The 27,508-nt window shown below is 42.2% G+C and overlaps 1 protein-coding gene across 11 annotated transcripts in view; it reads right to left on the bottom strand.

Moving 5' to 3' along the window:
* The window catches only part of IKZF2 (IKAROS family zinc finger 2), a 107,785-nt gene that overhangs the window by 29,661 nt on the left and 50,616 nt on the right, over positions 1–27,508 (bottom strand). For 7 of the 11 annotated variants that reach the window (XM_019616897.2, XM_019616898.2, XM_019616901.2 and 4 more), the window contains 2 exons: positions 21,429–21,695; positions 11,297–11,464 (listed from right to left, as the gene is read on the bottom strand). In XM_019616897.2, the coding sequence (XP_019472442.1) occupies positions 11,297–11,464; positions 21,429–21,695 (435 nt within the window). Of the gene's footprint in view, positions 1–11,296; positions 11,465–21,428; positions 21,696–23,835; positions 23,984–27,508 lie in introns of all 11 variants that reach the window. The other 4 variants (XM_019616899.2, XM_019616900.2, XM_019616895.2 and 1 more) reach the window with 2 other exon arrangements.

Genomic DNA, 27,508 nt, shown 5'->3' with positions numbered 1-27,508 from the left:
GAAATCTTCTGCTTTCCTGTTCTTTTAAAATCCACTGGTGTTGAGATGTCTCTCCCTAAATGCGCTTTTACTTATGCCTTAAATCATTTCCCTGCTCCATCCTGGTGTTTTATAGGAAGAAAATTGATATTACATATGAATCACAGAATAATGTGCCTCCTACAAAAGACATCACTCTATTAGGAACACATTTTAAGTGGCACATTTACCGTGCATTTAATTTTCATTTACAGTATGTGCTGTACAGCCAGCACACTGCCTATATCAGTTTTAGTTTTCATAACCTATTCCTGACACCTAATACAACCTGGGAGTGCTGCTCCAGGATTTGGCAAGAAGGAACAGGTTGTGGATGAGCAGGTTTCTCTGACTCACCTACACGGATCAACAAGGAAAAATAAAAGGGAGAGCGCGGAGATTGCAAAGGGAAGAAAAAAGAGAGCGTGAGGGGGGAGTGACGTGTTTCTGTGGATGCGGTGTGTAATGCAGCTGGCAGCCTGCCTGCTCGTAGTGCCACTGAGTTCCAGACATGCCAACCCAGCTGACTCAGCTCTTAGGAAGAAGGAAAGAGGAGGGAGAATTTCACAAACATTTCTGATTGCCAAGGGACAGAGGTTGCCGGACTCTCCTCGAAGATTTTCAGAGCTATCTTTTGCTTCGGGGATTCGACTGGTGTCCGCGGAGAGGTGCAAGAGAAAGATGCTCACTCAATAACCTCATACAGAACTGCTGTTATTGAATCATGCCTCTATGGCTGCTGGAAACCCAGCAGCACAGCTCCGGCCCACAAAGCAAAAAGTGTCAGCCTTTCCTGGCCAAAGCTAGCTGCTCTTAGACAAGCCACTGTCTCCAAGGAGACCAGCAAAGCGCATGCAGCTGAAGGGTATCCAAGTGAGAGAGAGTCTATGGCCCGTGTCGCTTTTCTATATAAAAATTTCATCATCAGTTTCTCACCACTGCATCTTTTATGTGTGATTTATTTACTAGGAATAGCTCCAAGCCCTTAAAGGGCTCTGCCTGTTTGCGAGAGCCGCTCTGTCCCATGCATTTCAGAACAGACCAGATCCTGCAAGGCTGTGGGGGGTAAAGACTGTGCTTTTCCAGGCTTCCACTCCTAACCGAGAAGAGGTAGGAGCAAGAAAATAGCTATTTTCTAGCACTAAGAACTGCAACACAGGCAGGCTAAGGCCCACACTGTCAATAGGCATACACAGCCCGTAATTCTCACTGAAATCAAGCAGACCTCAGTGCTTTTGAAGATAAGAGCCAACATGAATTGGGCCCAAAATCAGCGCTAGGAACTGAGCTTGCCTTAATTCCCTCATCAGGATCCTCACCACAGGCTTGGCCCTAAGCCTTTCCAGGGCACATGAGAGCATTCAGGCTGGCCTGAGTTCTCCCAGAAGGGATGGAAGGACGCGTGGGGAGCACATTCCCCCATTCTCTACTCTGATGAGCTGGCTCTCCAGACAGAAGTAATCTCAGGACAGCAGCATCTTGGTTGCCAGACCCCAAAGCTCCTACTGAGCAACGCAGCCCCTCAAACTGCTCACACACTCTTGCATACTTAACATGAACAAAAGGAGCAAGTTTAAGGCGCAGGCTTTCCCAAAAGGCAATGCTGTGCAGCACACAGATAACTGTGCGGCTGGGGAGTGCCCCGGCCAGGTGCTCTTTGTCAAAGTTTCAATAGGCAGGGCCTCAGCTGCATTTCTCCAGCTTCAGGAATGAAGATAGAGATCTCATCTCTCCGTTGCAAAGCAAAGAGGGAACTTGGGGCACCCTGTCTGAAATCAACACAGTACAGTTATGCAAAACTTGTGTGCAACTGGCATCTCTTGTGTAATCCTCCTTGTAATTGGCCTCGCTAACTACTCCAGAAAGGAAGGAGGGGCAGAGGGTGGAGAAAGTTCACACTTAGATCAAATAAAAAATGGGAAAATATCCAGAGAGCTTTAGTCAGGTAAAAACACAGTTCCCTCTCATGGGAAACCTCCAAGACAGGTTTCCTTGAACTTCATACATGGTTATAAATAGGAGGAGAGTCACGCAGAGTTCAGTACCAGTTCACTATAAAAAAAAATATCTCGACATTCTTATTTTCCTTCTTGAGTGATATCCATCAATATCTAGCTGTAAGCCAATTCATAATTACAGGTTGCTGAGTGCTCAGAACAGATCAGCTGTGGTTTTCTCCAGCTCTGCTATGGCGTGGTTTTAACCAGTTTACATGCCCACCCCCAGCCAACTACCACTTCTCTCGGCTTTCTTTCCAAACAGCAAAAATACCTCTCTTACCCCATAAAGCACTCATACGTTACCAAAAACGTCAGTGGCAGCTCTCCATTTTACATAGCCCTGTAAAGCAGCTCAAAGATAGCGATGAAAGATGGCCTCAAACCCACGTTCGATTCCAAGCTTTAACTTTCTGAAACTGAAAGGCATCATGGACTCCACCAACAACAGACAAAGGCCAGTTCCAAATGCTGCACTTCCTTTCCTCACAGGCAATATGCAAAAGCTTTTTACCCTCGAAAATAGTTTTCTCAAGGGAAAGAAAAAAAACAAATTTTTCCTCCCTAGGGCTGCTGTGGTATTTTGCTGCTCAAACAAAATATGTGCAAGAATTGGTCTTGGTTTTGCTGAGATGTGGCTTTGTAGAGTCAGAACTGCATTTCCATCTCAAGTGCACAAGAGAGCTGTCACATCTCGGATCTCTGCCCTGTAAACATAACTGCAGCTACCTCACAAGGCTGCCTGTGGAACAGGAGGACTCCTGATTCACTGCACCGCATCACTCAAGCTAACAGTTCTGCCATGAGACATCCAAAGACTGAAGGCTGGCTGTGTAATGCCTGTGTTTTCAGCTGCCCCTTGATTCCTAATTTGTACATCCACGTGCCAACCTGAGCATCCAAATATTGGATTTGAGTAATAAACCCTGCCCACAAGGAAAATAAGACCAAAAGAGGCCTTTGTAGGTTGACTTTAAAGGAACAAATGAACTGTATACCCTTAAACATCTAAGCTACTAGACTCTCACCTGGCAAGTTGTCCATCGTATCCATCGTATCTCTGGTGCATAAAGACAAGTAACTTAAATTAAGCTACCTTGGTGGTTAGGTACCTGAGTTTGCAAATTGGGTCTCCTAGGGCTTTTTCCTATTTCATTTTCCCTTCACTGAAAAGCGAGACAACAACACATACCCACTTCACACAGGCTTTGGGCTGATGAAATAGATAGCGTTCATAAAGGAAACAAGATGCAAAAATTGCAGGCTAAGTAGTAAGTCCTTTAGTATTATTAATAATCACCTCACTATTGTGTCTAAGATAATCACGCAGGTATCAGGATATAATACCTCAGTGGTTATGGTAACGATATGAAGTTATTATTCCTTCTACTTTGTAATTATCTCATTTCACCATTGAACAAAGGATACGTAAAATTGGGGAGATAATACACAATGCTATGCAGCAGGGTCACCGTCAGCAATGATACTCTGCTAGGTACTGACGTGCCCTTCATTGCAGCAATATGCCTGCACCTCGCAGTCATACGTGCATCCTGCACTCTCTCCATCACGACAAGGTTGATAAGTGGTCTTATTTTTATTTCACTGATAGGTAACTGAGGCAGAGATCAGGTTAAGGGGTCTGCATCTCTACAATCTAGATCCCTCACAAGAGAGTAGCCAAAATTCAAACTTAGCAATCAAAAAAGATGGGAAGATCAAAAAAAAACAGTCTAGAGTAGAATTAACACTGGACAGATGACTGCAGACGATAAATGTTGTCACAGTGTAAACTAAGTACAGGAATAATTCAGTCACAGAAGATGGTGTTAGAAAAAGCAATGATCTGCAGCAAAAGAAATGGTAGTTTAGGTTAAGTATCAGGATGAGAGTCAGTTGTAAGAAGCAGATGGGAAGTGGAATCATCTCCCTAGGGAAGCAATAGAAACAGCTTCTCGGGATGTTTAAAGAACAGGTTAGGCATGCTGCTTAAGACTGCTGCTATCATATTCATCTGCTTTTTTGATGCTAGCTAAAGCCCACATGCAGCACTGTAGCACAATGAAAGCCTGGAGGAAAGAAAAAGTCACCATCACATTTGCTTCTGCAAAGCAAGATGACTGGTATAAACTCGCAGTGGAAAAGTGTCCATTTTCTCTCCAAAGCACAGGAGAGCACTTAATCAGGCTGGCCTGTCTTATGAGAAGGACGTGAACTGCTAACATGGAGAGCAGACAGAAAATGGGCACAAATCTGGACTTCAGCAGCCCTGTACCAGACACACACATCTCACTGCTGGCACTGCACACAAAGTAGGAAGAACAAGTCAATATTAATGAGAGATGATTCTAGGTGAATCTTACACCCTACTGAAGCTGTCTAAACAAGGACCTTGACACTCCCAAGTACCATGGTGCTGTCTGAGGTGGATGCAGTGAGAGAAGATCCAGGAAGCCTAAAGAAAAGGGCAAAGGACACCCTGTCCTCTCCTTGTGAGCAATTTATTGCGGTGCAGAACTGAAATGTGCCCTAGGGAACTTTTCTTCATGGTGAATTTGCAGCACTGGGAGCACTAATATTCCATTTCCTTCCCCATTTTGGAATGCAGGACCTCCCTATCTTAAAACAAAACTCATCCTTGCCATGGATTCAGAGACCCAACCTGACACCAAACACATGAGTCTGCTCACTAAGAAAAGGAAACTAGGGAAAGGAGGAGACACCGCAACCTCTCTCTCCAAATCTTCTCTTCCCGCTTCTGTCTGCTGATAAGAGAGGCCTGGCTGGCAGTCCTGCTGCTGGCAGAGACCTAACAAGGCTGTGCTCCATCAGGTTACAGCAGGAGGCACAAGACTTGTCTGAGACACCACAATAACTTTCAGCACCCAGTAATCTTGCTGAGAACTAACATACAGAACAACAGTATTCCTCAGTACTGGTGTCTCTCATTGCTAACAGATGGGGTGAGCCTTTCTCTAATCAGTCAACTTACAAAGTGGGCCCAAAGCACTAAAAGGAACAGGGCACTCCTGCTTACACACTGAAGAAGCAGGGACAGCGTCTGTTCCCACCATCTCAATTGCACACCCTAGTGAGGAAGGAAAAAAAATAAGACAGAAAAGCTGATACCCATTGCTGAGAGAGATTCATGAGGCTGGTACACACAGCACATTTACCCATGCTTGCCAGGACCACTTCTCCTATTTCTCTGTCTTATCTATAAGAAACAGATCTCTTGGGTTGAACAGTCAAAGACTGATTCATAGCTGCTACAGATAAGAGAGAATCTTCAAGACTTAAAGGTCCAACAAGCAAAAAGCAAGTGCTTTGGGTGGAAACTCGCCTTTTCACAAGTTCCCCCTGAACACAAAGTCCAAGGGTCCTTTTTCTGGAAAGACCATAATCTTACAGCATCTTTAAATCGAAGAGGGTTTCTCATTGATAATGTGCTCTGTAGAAGCTCGGTCACACTAAGCTTTTTCTATACCAAGATAATTCTGAGCATGAAAAAGATGATCGTTTTGTGTAGCTTACACTTGACACACTAGAGCTCTGGAGGTAAAAGTGACTCTAGCACTTGAAGGCTCAGGTTCAGATTTAGTGAAACATGGGATACAAGTTGACTCCGCATAGATTAAGCTTCAAAGAAGAATGCCTTGGAGATAAAAGGTCTTACATAGCAAACTCCTACCCTTGAATACATTTTGATCTGCTTAACTTCCAGTGTTGCACATACAAACAACATGGAAAGCAGAATACTTGAGATTTTAGAGACTACAACACAGAGTGAAAGCCTGAAAGGTACTGGAAGCACTGATGAGAAAGCAGAGCTGCTTTGGCATTGTGCACGTACTAACAGCAGATTAGAAGCTGGGATCTGATATGAAAATCAAATGATTTGGGGAAGTGATTAATCCCACTGAGTTCAACTAAATCAGTGTAAGAAAAACTGAGACAAAGGGCATTTCTGCCAGATGAAAGAGAGCTCTAAAATGCCCACTGGCTCATCACAAGTGAGGAAAGATGCCATTTGCTAACCTACTTGCAGAAGTAAGATTTGTGTGCAAAATATTGTCTCCTCCCCTTCACATACTTTCTTCATTTTTCAGATAGTGTCCTACTTGCTCACATTAAATTCTTTTCCCCTCATTCATGATATACTTGAGTCAGTCTGGCTCTCAGTGTAATGAGACCTTCAGGTCCCAAGACTCTTCTAATTATGATGTTCTCATCATTAAAAGCATGGTTACGGAGAAGACATCGACTTCAGCCACGTCTTTTGAGAGTGGAGTTGTTCAAAGTGGTACAAGTCTCTCTGAGATGAAAAAAGCAATTTACAACATAGACTTGTTATTATTCTTAATCATCATCTTTGCCACTCTCCCCATAATTCTCACTGCTTTTGACAGGCAGTGCTTCCTGCACAGAGTTGTGTTTTTCAGCTTGTGCCAGTTCATCCAATTTTTCAGCTGGACTGAGGCACTCACAGGTGATATGACTGAGATGACTCTCCCAGACATGCATTGGGACAGGCATTTTGTCAGAATTAAGAATTGGCTCCCTTCTGCCTCTCAGCAGTCAGTCACACGCACAAACATCACTGCTCCATTTCCCTAAGAAAAGGTTCTGCTGACAAGAACTATGCAGTTGCAGGCTAGTAGGACACCTCTTGGGGCTGGTAGGATGCTTTGCATGGTAAAACAAGGAACCAAGAAAAAAGCCCTTATGGAAAAGAAAAGTAGAGTTGCAAAGCCAGAAATGTAGAAAAAGTTACTGAATTTCCTTTCCCCGTACAAGGGGAATTTACCTTTTTAATGAGACGTGTTGTGCACTGTACATACTCTGCTGAAAGTGTGCTTCTGGGAGTTTTTGCCTAAGCCTTTCTTTTCAAAACAAATGCTTCACTGCTTTTCTTTTGCAAATAATATGATACCATTAGTTCAGTGCTATTAAAGAGCTGGGTAGCAACAAAGTGCAGCAGCAATATAGAAAGAAGAGAGGGAAGAAGAAACAAATATTTGTAAAAAGCAGAAAAGGGAAAAATAATTTTCTAGAAAGGAAAGAGGTGGCTTGGAAGCAAATTTTAAAAGGCATCATGAGGAAAAGCTTTTGTGACAGGAAAAAATAATGATGTGACTACCCAGTTTTTAGGAAGAAATAAACAGTAAAACTCCTGTCATATATGAATAGCACATACATACTCCCACAGTAAGGGAATGTGATTGAGGTTGCCAAGACAGAGACAGGAAAATAGCAAAGTTCTAGAATTAAGGATGCCTGGGAAGGCTTCATTTGGCCTGTCTGTGTGTATGCATGACCAGACAGTCTTTTAATTACATAAATCATGTAACAGGTGTCCCACGGGGATTCCCACTTAACGAGAACCTAACTCTGATTTTTGTTTCCTCCTTAGCAAGTGATCCCCTTCCCCTCATCTACTAATTTCTACCCAAGCCCTGCTCTGAAAACTAACACACCAATGTTTTCTATAGGCTTTTCTAGATTGCTCATCAGTGCAGCCTTGGCTTTTTTCATAACTATCAAAGTGTCTCTGTTTAAAATAGTGTTATGTGGAGAAGGTTGACTTGGCTCTTTTAGACTCAACGAACTCACCTCAAAACATAACTGATAATTTAACACACCCTCTCAGCAAAGCCTGACTTTTCAGTATAAAGGAGCATCAGGTTGTATGCCGTATTTTTTGAAGTACAGAGATCCACACCTAGGTGCATTAAACATCAGATCTATCTGTCAGAACAATCGTTTTCCTTATAAGTTTTGCTTTGCTTATTAGTTGCCTACAGAAGAATTTGGCTCATTTATCCTGTGCGTGTTTTCGTTTAGTTGTGCAGTTCTAGAGATGACAGAGGATATGAGCATGTCTCAGGGTAACACAGCAGGTGCTTTCTGACTTCTATCAGGGACTGGCTTTGTCTAGATGTCTTCCTCTTTAGAACAGCAAATGTTAGGCAAGATAAAGCCAATGCCTGCTAGCTGGTCACACACCCTGCAGGAAAGGGCTACCAGCTGTTGCTCCAGCCCCCCACAACCTGTCCTTAGACTCATGTCCTGGAAGTCAGCTTGGGCATCTCTCCAGTATCACCTCTGCTGTGGAACCTCAGAGCCAATCCTAGAAACAGTGTCTGAAACTCCTGTAAGAAGTGTCAGGCTCAAGCCAGCTGTTAGTGCAATTCTCTGCAGGAATCTCTCCCCAGGCATTATCCTACTGTTGTCCTGAAGGCATCATTATGTTGCTGAAACCAAAGAAGCTGTGTGTGGGAGGAAAATATAGACACAAAGTTCATCAGAACTGCATATGTCAGTAAAAGGTAAATAATTGCAGGAGCAAATAAGTGCAAGATAAGTCCTTAATTATTTAGGGTTAAACAGCAGTAAGTACTACAAATGTGAAGTAATACTTTGCTAACCAGTCACCCTAGAAACACATGATAAGATACAATTCTGTACAAGATCATGATACTCAGAAAGATTAAAAAGAAAAGGAAATAATATTAAACAGCACAAACCAAATAATCCTACAAAGGCAAAAACAAGACAACAAAAAAAACAACACAAAAACAATATTTTTTTTAAGCTAATAGTAGTTTCATTTCAAACCTCTCTGAGGTGCTTCTGCTAATTTATGTTAACAATTCCTTACTTTTTCACCTTTCCTGTCCTATTGTACGAAAACCCTGCACTAGGAACAGGAAAAATGGACTAACTGGCAGCAGTGATGAGGAGGTGGAACTGATCAAGTAGTGACACAAAGTGCTTTCAAAATCACAGATCAAGCTAGCTCGGAAAAAAAAAAAAGATAAAAAATGTCTTCAATTCCTTTCCTTCTTGCATATATTGTCTTCCACTTAGAGTGAGCAGCTTAAAACACTCTTGAGAAGAAAAGTGGTGGCTTCTTTTTTTTTTTTTTTCTTTTTCTTAATTAATAGCACTCTTGTTTAAAGAGGAAATGGATACATAACATTAAAAAAAAGAAATTTGTCTTGCATTTGTTAAATCATGTGCCAGATTCTCAGGTAGTGCCAAATAACACTACTTGCACGCTTAGAAGGTATGATTCTAAACTATATTAACTAAGAAGCTGATCTAAAGAGCTTTCCTTTTATAACTACCAAAACATATTCAGATTCACCTCAATTTAGGCATAAGTGTACCAGACTAAAACAGGATTGAAGTCTCATATTGCAAAACTGTTTTCCATCTTTTCTGTCTATAATTCAACTACGTGACATACTGTTTTTTTTTCTGGTCAGAAATAACATAAAATGTATGAACTTCATGAAGTTTACACAGTTTTGCTGTAGTCTTCAAGGCCTACCTATAAGGTTCCAATGTGCAATTTATTAAATAATAAAAGCACTTGCATAGTATGCCGATAAGAAATAGTTAAATCCCTTGGGAATGTCTAATCCATCTTCTCCATGAACAAGATTCACAACTGCGGGCATAAAACCAACCCAGCTGGGACAGAAAGACACATTAATTTCCGTGCCCATATAGGTTGGGTGTATGTTTGGGGGCAATATTGCAGGTTTTTAACTCTTCATCTGTGAGTGCTATTCTAGAAATTGTCTTGAAGAGCAATGTGAGAGCACTTGGCTGTTTCTCTTGAGCCTCAGTCAAAACAGTCGTAGCTGACTGCTTATAGTGATAACACTCCCTTAAAATCGCAGTATGACTACAGCTGAACACAGCTATATCAGTTAGGGAAGGAGCTCTGGTGGGATCCATACGCATAAGCTGCCTAGATGCCTTCTGAAAAACCCATGCTTTAATTGTGTTTCATCTTCATGCCAAAAGCAGAAAGATCAGCCATGTACTCTTTACACAGGAAGAATGAATAATTGGTATCAGTAGCTGTATCTAGGTAATAAAAGTCTATATTCATACTGTGAAAACGATCTTCAACCTCAATATTCATGTTTTGCCATGTGAGTTCTTCTACGTCATGATTCCTTTCTTAATTAAATTGTGGATGTCTTCATTGCGTTGTTTTTTTTTTAAACTAAATTTCAAGTTGAAACTAGTGTTATGGCCAGATGTGTGAAAATCACAAGGCACACTGTTCCACAGACATCTTTCCCTTTTGACTTTCAGATCAATTCCTCCCAGCTGACACATCTCAGGCAATACTCTTTCAGCCTAGCCCTATGCTTGCGCTCATGCTCATGCTTTCTGTCTAAAGTATGTTTGCAACAGTGCAGCCTCCTGTGTACCTGGAGAAATTTACTAGTTTATCCTTTATGATTCTTGGAAATATAATGGAAACTCAGTACCCTAATGCTCATAAAAGAGAAAATTCCACTGAAGTGAGGCTGACTCTTAGAATAAATGTGTATAAATAGTCAGAAAGCTCCGTGATGACATTTTCACATGCAGAGTTTCTGTCTGTAGCCACACTTCTACCACCATGTTTCAGTAGTCACGTTTGCTAACACCTTAAAAAAGTTCATCTGTAATCCTGTCACTTCTAACCAGTCCAATTATCTCTGCTCATTCAACAGTGAAAAACACAGTCTCCTATAAATGGTCTGGACATAAAAGTTGAACATCCTAGTAGATAAAAATCACAGCAAGTTAAGATCTTACTCAAGAGATCTACACAAACGAGTGAAGTGGGCAGAACACAGCCCTTTGGTGTAGCATACAGAGATTAGAAACACCTCCAATCCTGATCATCAGGGCTATCAACATGACTACTAACATACAGTTATGTGACCGTTACTTCTTTAAAATCTATCAAAAAAAACTGTATCAAGCAGGCAGGGAAAGCCCAATCTCTCCCACACCTTTATGAATTAGAACTTTACATGAGAAATAATTGAATAAAAAATGTAATCAGAAGGATCTTGAAAGATCAGCAAGTATAAGCTCTACCAGCATACGGCATTTAATAGATGAAGAAATTGGTATGAACTGCAAAGCAGACTTCTGAAAGCACAAATTTATTTTTCTAATCTGTGGAATTTCACAGCCACTTTGGGGCCTACAGTGTCAGAACAATCTGCCAGCAAAGTCTGGATACACCCGAGGAGACATTCAAAGGGAAATGTGATAGCATCAGCAGAGAAGCTCAGCTACACAAAAGGAGAGGTGTGGCTGAACCACAACTTTTCTGATTCACATCAAGGCTTTTCCAAAGCTCAGAGCTGTGCTATCTGAAGAGGATGGTCCAGAAACACAGTTACTTTCACGACCCGCTTCACTTTAGCAGTAGTGAGAAAGGAACCAACAAGGGGGAAAAGAAGACAAGGCGGGCTCACCGGAGTGGGTCCTGAGGTGTCCTGTGAGGGCGTCCCTCCGTCGGCAGGCGTAGCTGCAGAAGGGACATTTGAACGGTTTCTCCCCAGAGTGCAACTTGATGTGCCTCAGCAGGTTCCCCTTCTGGGTAAAAGAAGCTCCACATTGATTGCAGTGGAAGGGGCGTTCACCTGAAAGGGAAAACAGAAGGGAGAGTGCTGTCAAGAAACACCAGAAGGAGCCCACTGTCCCACTCTTTGTGGCGCTGTCATCTTACATAGGTCTGCTCGCACCGACCATTTCTTCTGCTTTGTGGGTAAAGCCCCTAAATGGGGCTCTTCCCCTTACACAGCATCAGCTTGAGCTGATCATTGCAGCCTGATTTTCATGAAGTTCCCAATCTCAGAGGCTTTGTCTTCTGTAAATGATGGAGCTCTGCTCAAAATTTAGACCCGTAACTGGAGCCTGTGGTGTTTGTCTCTACAGTTTTGCACATATTTTTAGTATTGGTCCAATCCATATAAATATTTGAAGTTGAACACAAGGACTGGACCTGGACAGATATTAAAATCTTTGTTTTAAACTAAACCTTTTGCTTACACTACAGCTTAATTAAAGTCCCCTTTTAAAAGCTGCTTTCCATTGCTGCAGTGGTATAAAGACAGTTAATGCAAGTGACAATCAGGCCCACAACCTTTGTGAAGTAGCAAAGGCTAAGAAAGTCTCACAATGTTAAATTGAGAAATAGGCAAATTTGTGGAAAACTAATGGAAAAGATTTGTTTAAAGCAATAAATAGTTAATTTTAACGGAAACTCTACTCCTTACTCAATCCACCCCACAAACATTCACATACACACACAAATTATGTTGACGCTAATCATTTATACTTACCCTTGATAGTGGGGACTATATAAATCAATATACTCTTTTTTTTTTTATATATATATATTTAAAGAGGAAAAGAAATCTGACAAACTGACATAGGTTTTCTGAAGCATTATTAAGACCGTAATCTAGATCAACATTTGTTGAGGACACTCGGTTCTGTCCTGGGCATTTCAGGCACACAGTCAGCCATAAGCACCTACTTACATCCCACTGGGCAGACTAAGTCAGTAGGGCACAAAAATACACTCAGCACTTGCCATTCATCCAAGCACTTTATTTCAGCCAGACTTTAAATGATGAATGGACTTCACTAACCATGGCTCCCCAGCTCTACAAGGTCTGGAACATCAGATTTCAGATGTAAGCACTTTCATTCATTTTTTTAAGCATATTCCTTAGCATGGAGTCTTGGTCAGATCCTGATGGCACTCCTGAGTTTGAATTCATTGGCATGAGCACAGTTTTTGTGAAAAAGAAACATACTCTGTGATCTTTCGCATCTCCCCAACTTCTTTTTTCAATTGCTTTAAAATGGTTACTCCCTGGCTATACAAGAACATTTTTATCGTAGTAGTTCACGTTGGTATTTACACCAGTCACATCTGTCTTCTGATTCAAATGGATAGAGGGAGGGAGAGAGCTCTCCCAGGTGTCCTCTAGCAGTTCTTGCTTTGGTGGTTTAAACCACTGCCCATGCCATGGTCCTTTAAGGAGGGCAGCAGAAGGTAGATGTGCCACATATGTACCACATCTCTGCAACTTCATTTTGCGTGCTGAAGATACATCTGAAACCACTGCAGATGCACTGAAGAAGATATTAATCTTGCTGCCATCTTGCAAAAAACATTGCGGACTAATAATAAAGAAAAACCAAGCCATGAAGTTCTTCTTCCAAATACACCAAATGCAAGCTCACTGAAATTGACAGAGAGTTTGTGGCTTCTCCATTAAACTCCCACAATACACTTGAAGGATCCGATTAGCCATTATCCTCTTTTATATCATTTCAAAATGTCCTAACAGGGATACGTGAAGAGAATAAAGTCAACAAACCCTGTATGTATATGTATATATACACATATATATGCTTGCGTGTATTTTTCTTTTCTGTTTTGCTTTCAGTGTCTGAGAAAACCAGGCAAAATTTCCTCCTCTGACACATTTCTCAGTATTCAGGAATAACAGCTTCAGTTTCGGGATGACAACATAAAAGAAAGCAGCAGGATTCTCACCAAGATTCAAGTCTGTTCTTTCATTCCTGCTGGTTTTTAAGCTATGCAGTTCGTGTGTTTTACCCAACTTTTCTTTGATATTCTCGGAGGCCACATATGAGCAGGTATTATTCCCCAGTAAAACGGGCAGCTGAAGACACATTCGAAGTCTTCAGTTAGGAATTCAAGTAATCACTGTACTTCAGCTCAGTGGCAAAGACGACATGAGAACAAAGTCACCAATAGCCTGTTCCTTTCTTGCCACATACAGAATCTGCTACAAGAGCACATTTTACTTTCAATAGACTACTTTAATCCAGAAGGAATCCATTTTTTCCTACCAGTTTTAATTCTGAGTAACTACTTCGATCTGTTTCTTATAGTTTTGTCCAATCGTGTATTTCCTACGTCTTGATTAAACTGCAGGCTTTTAAGATGACAATTAATTTTAGTCACGTTCATGTTATTGAGTAGCAGCTTTTAAATCTAGTACAATTAATCTGAGGCACAAATATCCAAAAAAAAGCAAAAACTGAGTAATAAGATTTTTCTGTTTTTCTATAAACTCTGCTGTTTGACGTCCACTTGAGACAGCATCAAACCAACCTTTTCTTTATCACTTCAGTGCCTTGACAAGACTGCTCTCCCTGTTATTTTTCCTGCTGTCTTCTGCTAGTAGGTTTCAGTAGTACTCCAGCATTATTGTTGTTGTCTAACAACAAAGTAACATCCCTGACATCCTTATTCACTTCCCTTACACTTCTGTGAAAAGTAGTTTTTTGTTCATAAATGAAAACTAATCATAGCTCCAATTAACCATCCACTAATAATAACTATGCTGTATTCTAAGATTCAGCTAATAGTACCTGAAGTGCATCCTTTGTAAAGAATTATCACACCAGATCTAGGTAGATTTACATCTACAGCCAGTAGAAATCTGGTGTCTACACCATGCTGGTTTGCACAGCCAGAGCACTTGGGAAGGGGTGCTGCTCCCATCCTGCAGTCCCATGAGCCCACAGGTACTGCACGATACATGGGATAACCTGTCTGACACTGGCTTGGGCAGCTCTACTTCACTCATGAAGAGTCTTTACCTAAATACATTTCCTCTCTACATGGCAGTTCCTGTGTTTAAAATATTTTCCTGTCTTTTGGGGTGAGTGCAGCACAGATGCATAGAAACCAGAGACCAATGCAAGAGATTGCACGTGTGACCACGGGAGGCAATGGACAACTGTAAGCATGGTGTGTGTTTCACCATTTAAAGCTAAACATTTGCCTTTTGATTCTGTTGTGCTGATTTATTAAAATAGGAATTCATAAAAAGGACATGTACTGAAATGTGTGACTACATGAGCTTTTAGCGTTTTAACACTGGAAACTATGTGACTGCAAATACTTTTGTCTACTGCTAAATATTAAATTTTTCTCTCTTTTAAAGCCAAAGCAGGGCAAAAAAGCCTTCCAACCTTAGCAACTAAAAAAAGACTCAGTGGAGTGAGGGAGAAAACAGCAAACCAAACAAAAAAAGATGTTTCTCTTCAGCTCCAGATTTAAGACCTTAAGTCAGACCCTGTTCTGCAGCATGGAGAATTTAATTATCTAAAGCTACTTCAGGAGTGGACAGGGCAAGGTGAGCCAGAGCTGCCAAGTATTACCTTTCTAAAGGCTTAAGAAGAGCAGCTTGTGTCAGGGAACAGCACTGATAATTAAGAAGAAAAAACACAACCCCCTGCCCCCAACGAAACAAGGTTTTGTTTTCTCTGGTTTTTAAAATCATTTTATACTCATATAAAGTGTTGATTAACAAGTGTAATTTCAAACATTTACCTCTAAATTACAGTAAAACACTGCAGAAACAACAGAGTTCATTGGATAAAATGCCATCCATTATAGCTATCCGTGAAAAATAATACTGAAATATGACTTCTCTTTAGCTACACTAGTATCTAAAGCACACAACTTAACTTGGTGTTGTGTAAACAAATACCGAGATGAAAAGCCACGTGGACCAAAGAGTTGGGTTTATTAACATGACACGGTCCTTTTACAAGTGTCTTTGTTATATGGCACCTCACCAGAGACTTCAGAGCAAAAGCTACGAGTGCTTTCTAGTTGATAACAGCCTGAAACCAGCCAAAATAGCTGATTAACTGCTATAAACAGCAGGAATATTTTACCACGTATATGCCAACTGTTATTTCAAAGAGCAAACCGACTCCATTTTCTACTTAATCGGACACTTCCCTGTACAACAATTCTCCTTTACCGCCTCAGCACGGAAGTGCTGCGCAGGAGTTTCACTATGAGTTGGCCTTCTCTGAATTCTGTACCCCTGCAAAATACATCAGCGACATTTTCTGTACCAAAACAGAAATGTAAGCGGGGACGGAGTGCGGCCAAAGCTGTTCTAACACTTTTAATGAGACTGTCACAAGTGGCTGTCAAAATATACATCAATAAATAAGTATCTCTCCTAAGATAGAGAAATTCAACTCCTTCCACTTGGAATCAATTGCTTTCCACTGTGTTTTCCACAGCTTAAAACCTTTCAATGTAAAATTTGGGAAAGCGGACCCCCCCATTTCTGTAGATCTGGTGTTGTTTTTAATACCCTGTGCCCACAGACCTCCTGACAAAGCACACTTCATAACCCTCGTCTGAAAGCTTCCATCCCTTTAAAACCAGAAGGAGCAGCTCACAAACTAAGCACATTCTTGGTAAAAGCAAGGCCTGCTTACTTTCAGAGCAACATTCAAGTCCCTTCCTATGAGTGCTTTAATTACTTTAATCACTTCTTTTTTCTCTTTAAAAAACACAGGTTTTAAAGCCTCTTCAGAATGCTAGAGAAAGCCAGGAAAGAGTCTTTATAAACATAAAATCCAGGTCCAGTGGGACTACATTTAGCATCTGTTCTGGTTTAATATATATCAAAGACCTCAGCCGTTCCTGTTTGGCACATATTTTTGATACACAGAGGATAACTTCGGTTCTTCTAAAACAGGATTATTATTACTTTAACTACTTACTGTAAAATCACTACGCTCCTGCTGCCAGTGAGAAAGTAATTCTTCATACTGACAGTACTGATTTGCACCCTTCGACAGGAGGCTTTTTGTTAACACTCGGGTGAGAAGAAACACTTTTAAAACCGCTCTGATCCTGCTCTGTCCCAGATGAAATCTCAGCAGCACTGCTAACACACTGGCAGGCAATGAGATGCAACATGCCTTCATCCCAGTGAAATACAGAGCACCAGATTTGGCTCCATTCCCACGTCTGTTATTCTGGGGACTACCCCGTTTATATACTTACTGTTCTATTCACCGCTCAACAATTTGCACCTCACTTGCCATCCGTGATTTTACTATGGTTTGTCTTCGTGTTTTTTTGTTTTGTTTTTTCTTTTTTTTTGGGGGGGGGGGGAAACCCTCTTCCAAAATAATGCCATTTATTATAAAACAGTAGTGGCAAATCTCTATGGAAAAACTTCTGGGAAATTCTGGGTGATTTCCAAGTGTCCTCTATACACAAATTTACAACCACATTCTGAAAAGTGAAAAACTCTTTCTGTGAACAGGCCAAAACCAAATGTGTTTAGCGAGTACTGCGAGTCAGACATATCTTTATGCAGAAAGCCATTTCAAAAATTTCAAACATCTAAGCTCTTCTTCCTTACGCTTAAGTACAAAATGATACTTTCAGAGAAGTCAGATGATTCATTTAGGAACTTAAGTAGAAAATATCACTCCCTCAAATTTGGTCCTATGACTTTTGATTCGTTGCCAGATGATTCTTATTCCAAGAGGTAGCCTGCAGTAGGCTACAAAGAACAAATTAAAGCCAATTAAACTCTTGTACTAGAAGAATTAGGTAGTTCAAGGGAGTTAATTGTTGTGTGTTAATAGGACCATTTGTTTAGATTTGTTCCTAGTTAGCTGCTTTAGTCAGAGAAGTCTTTTATATGGAGCAGTATGACTAGGGTTTCCTCATCCAGTAGTAGAGCCCTAAAAACCTGAACTCTGTCCCCCCCCCAAAATAATAAATTCGTAGTTCCAATGCTGCATATGCTCAGTTATAAGGCCATGCATGTGATAGTAGAACTGAAGGTTTTCCTCACCTTATCTTACTTTACTGACTTGATGGTACTGCAATGCACATGGAGAGCAGGGAAAGATCTGAAACCCTTCTGTGGTTAGCACTCCAAAAAGGCTGAAAACAACACAGCAGCGGTCCCAGCTGAAGGGTGGCAAGAGCTCTGTGTCGCTGCATTGCTCCCCGAAGCTGCAGCTTGAGGTCTGGCTGTGTCAGCACAAACCCTTTACTTCTGGGTGTCTAACTCTCCCAAATCTGAAAGCAATGAAGACGATTCCAATCCTGTCTTAGAAATTAATAGCGCTTCCAAATCCAACAGCGGACTGGAAAAGCACTGGGTGTTACTGTGGAGAAAAATCACTATTCATAATGCAAGTGAGAGATGTGGAGCACACTGAGCATGGCCACTGCATGGCTGCAGCAGTAAATAGTTTCTGCTTTGCACAAAATGAGGACTGAGGACATTTTAATTCAGGCCCGCTAGCAGAAAGTCTGAAGAGGTGAGAAATCACCGGCGTTCCTTTTCATTAGCTCAGACAAATTGGATTATTGACTTCATCTTCTTCCTCAGCGTCCCCAAGCACAGCCCCCGGCATATCCAGTGGCAATATTATGTGACTCGTTACCTCCAGCAGTAACAAAAAGCTCTGATAAAGATGCTGCAACCTGGGGCACTTGGTGTGGAATATGAAATTTGGGCCAAAAGAAGATAGAGAAGGAGGAAAATAAATCAAACCTATGCTGACACATGCTATTTTTTGGACACAAGCATGTGACATGTGAGGAAGGGATCAGGGTTAGCCAGCTCACTAAAGTACAGAGTGCAACACCATTAATTCTCATATCGAACATTTCTTTTCTGTCAGTGATGACAAATAAATAGAAAGGCCTTTCTCATGATGGCTCTGCAGATTACGCAAACGTTTCACCTGAATTACCAGCATTTCAGAGAAACATTGTGTTCTGTGGCATCGAACAAGCAGTTCTGCTATCGAGGGACCAGGGAGCAGACCATCACTCGTCCTTTATGCAAGTGCAAAGGATAAATAGGAAATCTGTAAATCTAACAAGGCAGGGAGTGGCCATAAGCATGAGAGAAAATGGATGCTTTCCATGAGGATGAGAGGTGGGACACCCAACTGTCACGCTCTGTCCCTACCCACAGGAGAGGATATTCTCCCCATCCCTAGACGTGTTTGGCTGAACTATTGTGATGTGGCAGGGCAACTGCTCCTGCAGAGCAGAGGAATAATGCCTGCAGGAAACTCTGTCCCTTTATGGGCACAAAAGAGCAAAAGCCATATGGCACAGCTTCTCACAAAGCTTCAGTTCCAAAGCGTAAGGAAAGCCACACTTCTGTCCCAGCATACAGGCAAATTACAACCTCTGCCATGACCGCAGCACTGTGTGTGATTTACACAGAATGCTGTCAGGTTTTTGGGAAAGGAAAAGGACTTGAGTTTTTGCCAGTGCAAACAACTGGCCAGACCAGGCTTTGGCTGTGTACTGATAAAGAGGAACGTAAGGCGGGATCCAGCTCCCAAGGCACACACAAGTTGTCTTTAGAGGTAAGGACTTACATGCCAGTCGCATTACCTGATAAAGAACATCACCCATTTCCACTTACTGGGCACAACCTCCCTTCCCTCCACCATCCTCCCCTTGGGCTGTAAAACCAGACTGCCCACAGGCCAGAGCTCATTCCAGGCTGGGGCCAGCCCATTCAGCCCAACTGCTGAGGAAGTGGCAATATATTTTCAAGTACTGCACTTTAGGAGAGAGATACCAGTATGTTAAAAATACTCCTTAAAATCAAGGATGTGGAAATCCAAGCAGATTTCTCCTTCTGTTGTGGACAGTGAAGTAGCAGCACATATTAAAAAACAAACAAACAAAGCAGGGGAAAAAACAACCCCCGCAAAATTTGCCAACTGCTGTACCAAGAGTAGAGCACCAGGCTGCACTTCTATATGCTTAAGATATCTGTGCAGTGCAATGCAGCACATTCCTCTGCTCAGATGGGAGAAGAGATGTAGCTCAACACAGAGCCACCATTAGCCAGAAGGCAAAAGCTACTAGCCATGTAACTCCTACCTATAAACATACACGTGTAGTGGTTGTCACCCATACACAGGTGAGATTTTGTCCTATTTGTTTTGAATTCACGTTTTCTTTAAAACAAAAAGGCAGCTTTGTCTGTATTTAAAAGATGAGCTAGCTAGCATAGGCTATTTAATTAAGTACCTAAATCTAAAATTAGCAGGTCTAATTTAGCTGTTCAAGTTCAAATACGTGGACTCTGATGCACCTACAATACATATGCTCAGATAGATGCAAGTGCCAGTGAAAACTTTTCAGCTGAAAGCTGGAGACTCAGTCTGCTGCATTCTCTGTTCTCTTCCCCTTTTCTAGTAATAGCATGTCAAATTGTTAATCAAGATTTCATTCCTTCGGCTAATGCGTTTCCCCTGTTGTAATTGCTGTCTAAAATCATGACTGCATCATAAACGATACTGCAATGCTTTGCATTATACATTTATGTTAAGTTATTATCAATACAGCTTATATACAGGGCATTAACTATGTAATATATATTTATTATTCCTCTGTACAGAAATTCTATTGATTTCTTTCCCATCAAGCGCGCACTACTTGACTTCAAACTACCAGGTTTACAGGGGGATTATACCCAGTCTTTTCTTATTCTACCTTAAAACTCCACTTTTCTTTTTATATCCTGTCACATATCTCAGTTACAACTGGGAGTATCTTACCCCATTAAATAATAGCAGAGAGAGATTTAAAAAACAACAACAACAACAACAAAATATCTTTCATTTTCTCAAAAAAAGTACGAATAAACACCCAGAGGTTTATTCAGGCTCCAGAGAAACCTGTGCTTAACCTCAGTAAGATTTAAGCGTATGTCTTCAGCCAAAAAATATATAGCATAGCAGTTCAGATGCTACACATCTTAAATCTCTCAGAACTTAAACATGTGCTTAAGAGCTTTTTTGAATCAAAGGCTATGTGTGACAGATTCCATAAGTCTCCACATTATTGTCTTCTGGCACCACCCCCACTTTTTTTTTTTTCTTGGAGATAACTGTCCCTCCCCCCTGAGCAAGTTAAGTGTCAGCCTCTGAGTACCTCCATTTACCAGATTTGTACAGACTTCCTCAAAACTTGTTTTGAACTCATGGCCCCTTCTTTCTTTTACGGCAAAGGTTTTGTCTACCTCTTGAATTCTCAAATCCTTAAGGCTTACGGCTTACTAAGCTGTTTTGGTCCCCACCAAGCAGTAGCGTTAACAGTAATAGACATAAATGAGAAAATGTAAGGATTGAAAGATACCACAAAAAATGGTATTTACATTGTCATGGCAAGCACTAGTCCATAAGAACAGTTCAGGTGAGGTTTCTGAGATGAAGCTGTCACACGATGAGCAGCAAGCCCATCTGAGCACCAGGATAAGCATCTGAGCATGAGGTAATGCCTGCCTACCATGACTTTGCACAGTCACCCAGCATCACGCCCAGCCTCTTGTGAAGGTGTGTGACACCCGAGCTGCTGGCCTTGTCTATCTACAAGCAGCTCCAAGGGAAAGCCCTAAGATTCACCTTAAAATATAAAAAATGTTGCACGTGCACGCACACGATCACATACACACACCCTCCATATTCTCCCTAGTCAAGATCAGTAGAAAGACTGATTTTCAGACTTCTGTCACACTTTTTAAGAACCAAAAACTAGAAATGAAGGAAGCACCACACTTGCCAGAAACACAGAATCACCAGAATCCGGGGAGCAGAGGGAGAACTGAAACAGCAAAGCCCGCTTTTCCCCTCCCCAGTTTCCTGCTACCCCATGAATGAAAAGGGAAGAGAGAACAGTTGTCAGGTAATATCAACATCAGATGCCACAGGCAGTCATCAGATTTTCTTTCAGCTGCTTACCAGTGTGGCTCCTTTTATGTACCATTAGCACATTGGGCCCAATGCAAACCATGCCACAGACGTCACATTTCAGTTTACCATTCGGAAGCCGGATTCCTCCCTCGCTCGATAGCTCCTGAATCTTTCTGTTATCCGTCATCTCGTTATTCTCAGTGAGGGGCTCTTCCAGGCTGCTTCCTTCATCGAGAACCCTGACCTCATCTTCCTGACAGAAGGTCTTCCTGTCAGATTCCTCATCACTTTGCATTTCTACCTTCACAGAATTTGCTGAAATAAAAAAAATAAACAAACAACAAACAAACAAACAACACCATTAAAATGTGTATTTTCTAGGTTCCCAAATGCTAGTATAAGTTGCTACTATTACCAATATTAAAGCACAGATTAGATGCTCAAAGCAACACAAGTGCCTCACAGTAGTGACAACAGCACCAGTTACAACTGAATTTCAGTTCAAGACAATTTTCTATTTCTAATTTAGAACTTAGAAACTAAGGTGTGGAGCGATCCAGAAACCTATCAAAAGCTGCAGAGATGTATCATGCTTAAAAACTGACCTCCCGCTTCTCCACTCGAGGCACAGGAGTTCCCTTCCTTTCAAAGGACCAAATTCATGAGTACAGTACACCGGTACACACCTACATCCCCCCTGCCCTGAGTTTGGGAAGGGCAACACAACTTTTCCACTGACAGGACACTGCAACGCCAGAGCTCACAGAAATGAGCACACTTCACAGGCAGAACTGCTCAAAATGCAGGGACCTGATGAAGCAGGGCGCCTGTTAGTAAGCTCCAGACCAGCCTGCCTGCACAGGCACGTCTCCCGATGAGGGGATGTCAGCTCCCGAGGAGCCTCAAGTGCTTTTGTGCCACCACATTCTGATTCATGCAAATGGGATACTGCCAAGGCAAACAGTGAGACCTACACTGCTGGTTTAGTTACATCTGCAAAATAAGCACACTTAGCGATGTTTCTTATCTGCCTGGCTAGACCAATGGGCCCACCACCAATTTCTTGAATTCTCAGGTCACAGGACAAATCTGTAAGTAACAGGTGCTTGTGGGTTCAGCAAATCTTTGAAGAAAAGGAACACATCAGGCTTTTTCACACAGGGGTCCCAGCGCAGGGGTGCTTTAATCACCAGACACCCACGTTCCAACGGCTGGTGGAAAACTGCTACAAGGCCTTTCCCAGAGTCACGCTCTCCGACCGCACTGTCAGCCAAAAGGCAAGCCCACATGCCAGTTTCCATGAGCCCTGATCCTGCTGAGGGGTTTAAAAAGGAGGTGATTCAGCCTTCGTATCTCAGCAGTCTTTGACCCCTGCACTAAGGCCATTAGCACGAGTGCCGATGGCAGCAAAGGATCTGAGTGCAGGCGTGAGGCCAGGGCCTGGCTGTGCCTCTGGAGCCCTGCTGGAGACCTGCGCTCCAGGCCCGACCTGACAAGCGAACAAGAGAACCAGAAATAACTGGGTCTGCTTGCTGCCAGTCAGCACATTTTCCAAGGGCTGCCCTGGCAATATCAGAAGAACTAACCCTCTGACTTCCTTCTTCATCCTTTCTCCTCCTTCCCCCAAATTTATGGTCAGAGAAAACAGACGGTTCAGAGACCAATGTTGATGTTGCAATTCTAAGCCATGACCGTTACCACCAGACAAAAGCATAATGAACAGGATAAAGGCACCAGAAACCAAACGATAAGAAGCTGCTTTTTAACCGTAAAATTGTTGAAATGCATCTTCTACTATTCATCGAGGCACTAATGGAAGCTCAGGAATGGAAGCACTATCACAGCAAAACCCGTCCCGAACAAGGACAGACAGATCACAACAGACTGACACCAGCACAGGCACTGTCATCACAAAATTCTGCATCTACAAAATATTTCAGCGTTTCATTTATAGAAGGGAATTGATATTTTGTTGCCACAGAGATGCATTTATTGCTAAAAAAAGAAACAATGGCAGAGACAGAGAGCTTGGCTGCAACTCAGCTCCTGCTGCACCCTGGGTGCGAGATGGTGACTGCCGCCTCACCTTGTGCCTATGGTGCACAGAGAGATGCTCAGGTCCTCCTCCCACCTCCTGTGCAAAGCATGTGCGTGTGATATATGGGCAACCCGACTTGAGAGCTGGGGAACAGCAGTTCCCTCTAACAATAACAGCCTTTTGGGGCGTTCAGCAAGTCTCAAAACGAAGCTCAAATAAATGGCTTGTTGTCTTCAGGAGCAGAATTTAATACTCTTGGCCGCACAAGTAGCTCTGGCAGAGCCAGGAGTGGTACTGGCAGCTCCTGACCCAAAATCCTGCATTGCTGCCACAGTACCATACATTCTCTTTTCACAGTAACGCATAAAGGAACCGAAAAAAACCTCGTATCAATTGTGCATATTCATATGTACTCACAAGGGAAAGAGACAACGTCGTATCTTATCTGTCTTCTTGCATTAATTTCACAGATTTCTCTGTCCGTATCTGACATGGAATCACTAGACAGCACCAAGACATCATCACTACTTGCCATGGAAGTCTGCGGACCTCTGGCTGCTCACTCCTATGAAAGCAAGGTTTTAAGAGCTTACAAAACTGGAAGATCACTTACTTTATATTGCCCTAGGGTTTCTGTCTGCTGAATGCTGGGTTTCATCCTTCCAAAACACACAGAGCTCCCAGACTCCTGCAAATGTAGCTCACAAAGCCCATGTAATTTGGGCTGCATTTCTTGATGTATCCCAGCTATTTTGTATAGGGCAGCAAACAACCTGCATGACTTACTTCCCTCACCCTTACACACATGCACAGTGTTGTATTTGCCGTTCTCAAAAGCCCTCGGTTAGCTCCTGTTACTGTATAAAGGTTTCTTTCAGCTGAGACTAACCGCAGGTCCCCAAGGAGGGGAACACTGGTGCAGCAGAATCTCCTCAGCAGTTTGTGAGGGTTTTGCTAATCAGGTCATCTTCGCTGCCTTACATCACACTGGTGCACGGCTCTATACAAATGGGTGCTTAAATTGCATACAGTTTATTTTCTCTGTTCTCAGCCAGCCTTTGAAATTACGTTCATTTTATAGAACTGCCTTTGTTTTCACCTACAGCCACAAACTCAGAAAGCATAATGAACCCTGCTACAAAGGGAAAAGAAATATTTGAGGGATGTTTATGGCTAAGCTGCATCTTACACCATCTCCATGTCAAACTTCACCCCAGGTTCCCTTGCCTTTCTTGTTCATACACTCGCTAAAAGTGGCAAGCTTTCTCATTCCTTGCCAAAACAAAGCATAAATAAGCAAATGGAAACATTTTTTTTCTTTTTTTTTTTTTAAGTTTTTTTGGCACTTTTCCTAAAAAAAATAAAAAAAAATCACAGCAAACGAGATTGTAGAGATAAATTCTAATCCATCTTTCTGCAGTAACTTCGAGTCAAATCATTTGCCTCTAGCTAATGCAAATTCCCTCCACGTTGTCCCAGTTGAAGATGACATCTCATCTTCACTAAAAAGAGACAAGTGGCCTCAAAAGCTTCTGCCTGTGGACAAGAAGCTAGTAGCATATGTCCAGCAGACCACACAGCACCAACCAACTGAGCCTGAATCACACTTTACCCTGAGTGGTCAAATTGAAAACAATTTTTGTTAATGGCTGATAAGTGCTAATTAAACTGCAATTCCCTGTTAAACAGTATCTTGGCAACTCTTCAGTACCCAAATATTTTCTTCACCCACAAATTACTGTAGCTACACACCAGAAGTTGGAGGATCCACTTCAAAAAAATGTTCTTAGTGTTTCATCCTCTGTCATAGAAATCCGTTTCACACAAAAGAAAGATTTAGGAAAAACAACAAGTCAAACCAAAGCCACTTTCTCATCTCACTGAAAGAACTGATGGCCAGGTAGGCACTAAGGCACAGCTCTGGACAGCCTTTCTTAAGAAAGCAAGCTCAAGTGCAAATCCCACTAGAGAACAAAAATCCTAGTGCCCAACACAACAGGGAGCATGCAGCAGGGCTATGCCTCTCTGTCTCCTTCACCGTCTGCTGTCCCAGGTCGTTGCTTATTTTTGTCTGTGGGCTTGAGAAGCAGGCTGGCCGCTGTCACCAAGGGACTGTGGTCTCCAGCTGGAGGTTAGCCACCAGCCTCTTCCTGCTGCCCCCGGAGCAACAGAAAAAGCATTCCTGACCCTTGCCTCCTCCCCTGCTCCTCTCCTCTCACCAACAGGAAACAAAGCTCTGGCCCGGGCTCAGATCCTCAACCTTGAGGAGGCAAAATTCAAATCTGCCACCCCCGAAGAGCCTTGGGGTGGCTCTGTGGGCGAAGGCAATGAAGGATGTTCACAGACACAAGGTGTTCCCTGACCATGCTCGTGATTCAGACAGGGCAGATGTTGCATTAGCAACACCAGGGCCTGTAGCAGATTTACTGCCCAGAACACTATATACACAATATTTACAGCCTAGATAACAGGCCTGTCTTCATCTTTGAATGCAAAGAAATCAAGAAATTGTTACTTCTCTGTGGAAATGAGACTCAGCTCCAATGCTGCAGCACAGTGACTGGCAGATACAGCAAGACCTTCTGCATACTGCCTTGTCAGTGGTCAGTGGCACTGACTGCTCCAATGCCCATCTTCTAGGCAGTGATTACCAACACTGCTAATTAGCAGCTCCTGACAAGCAAGAAACAACCCGGCTTCTAGCCCATTTTGAACCTGGCTACCTAGTTCTTAAATGCTGCAGTGCTTGGATGTGGAATCCTTTATACTATTAAAAGTACTCAAACAGCGAGTAAAATACATTTCATTTTAAGAGCTGGGATGGCAAATCTGCAAGTGTTTTGAAAAATGAAAATTAAACAGGAGAACTCTTCTGCCCCAACAGATTTGTAAAATTCAAGGAAAGGGATGCCAAAACCTGGAAACAATGAGCCCTGACTCTTGTTTGTTCTACGAGCACTCTGGTAGTGAAAAGGGTCCTTAAAGAAGGTGTTTACACCACTCCAGGAACGTAGTGAGACTTCAATGCATGTTTAAACATACTTTCCTCCTGGAACTGTATAAAAGGGTCTCAGCGGATAGAAAACTTGATCGTTGAGTTTCTTGCTGCTAGTTGAATCTGGCTCCTCATTAATAAAGATTTTCAGGTCAATTTTGTTTTAATGGTGAGCTATTAGATGCACAAAGAAGAGAGCACTGACAGACCTCCTTTTCTAAGAAGTTATGTGTACAAGAGGAGTGAATAGAGACATGCAGCAGCAGAACCAAATGAGGAGTCCAGTCTTTTGCAGCCTCGTTGCCAGTGCGAGACAGCATCACTTGGAATCGGGCAAACAGAACAACATGAAAAAGCAAAGCAAATCTTGAGGCGCTGGCAGCACAATATCTCCTTTGGGGTAGGTAATGAAGATGTCCAGGAGAAAAAAAGATATTTAGGTAACACCTGTGGGCAATGCTGCCCTAACAACACGTAATGGAAAGAGTTTCACTTTGGGGTTAGGAAGGTGAATTTCAAGGGAATTCAGTTCTGTTTGCTCAGTAGACTACAGATTTCTGGAGGCTAAGAGAGAACTGAAGCTGTATCTGGATGGAACAAATGAGGGTGAATGTCACCTGCAAAGAAAGGGGAATTACCTGAGACAAGTGACAATAGCCTCATCAGGGAGGGCCTCTTACATTACACATGGACATCCCCGATGCAGGGTGTCAAATTTATTTGCCACCAGCTGCCAAAGATTCAGCTTCTGGCCGCTGAACAAGTATCAATCTTAGATGGTGACACTATGTTTTCACATTGACTTCAGCATTTGTGAGCATTCATAACTGTAAAATTGAGCAAAATAGCTCATAACTAATAAAAAGGAGGAGGAAGGAAAGGCAAGATTTATAAGGTTTGTGCCGAGTCTTTTTCTGCATGCCACAAATGGCAGTCTTCAAGAATGCCACATGGTGTTGGTTAATACGCCAGAAATTCAGTGAGAACTCATCAGCTTATTTAGGTACCCTTTGAAATTTTTAGTTTTCACATTGAAGAATCTTAGCTCCAGCCTGCTACCCTTGAAATCAATTTAAACTCTCAAAAAAAAAAAAA

The sequence above is a fragment of the Meleagris gallopavo genome, chromosome 7, assembly GCF_000146605.3.
Source record: "Meleagris gallopavo isolate NT-WF06-2002-E0010 breed Aviagen turkey brand Nicholas breeding stock chromosome 7, Turkey_5.1, whole genome shotgun sequence".
NCBI lineage: Eukaryota > Metazoa > Chordata > Aves > Galliformes > Phasianidae > Meleagris > Meleagris gallopavo.
Note: the sequence above shows the minus strand (reverse complement) of the source record. Positions and strands in the feature narration are given on the sequence as shown.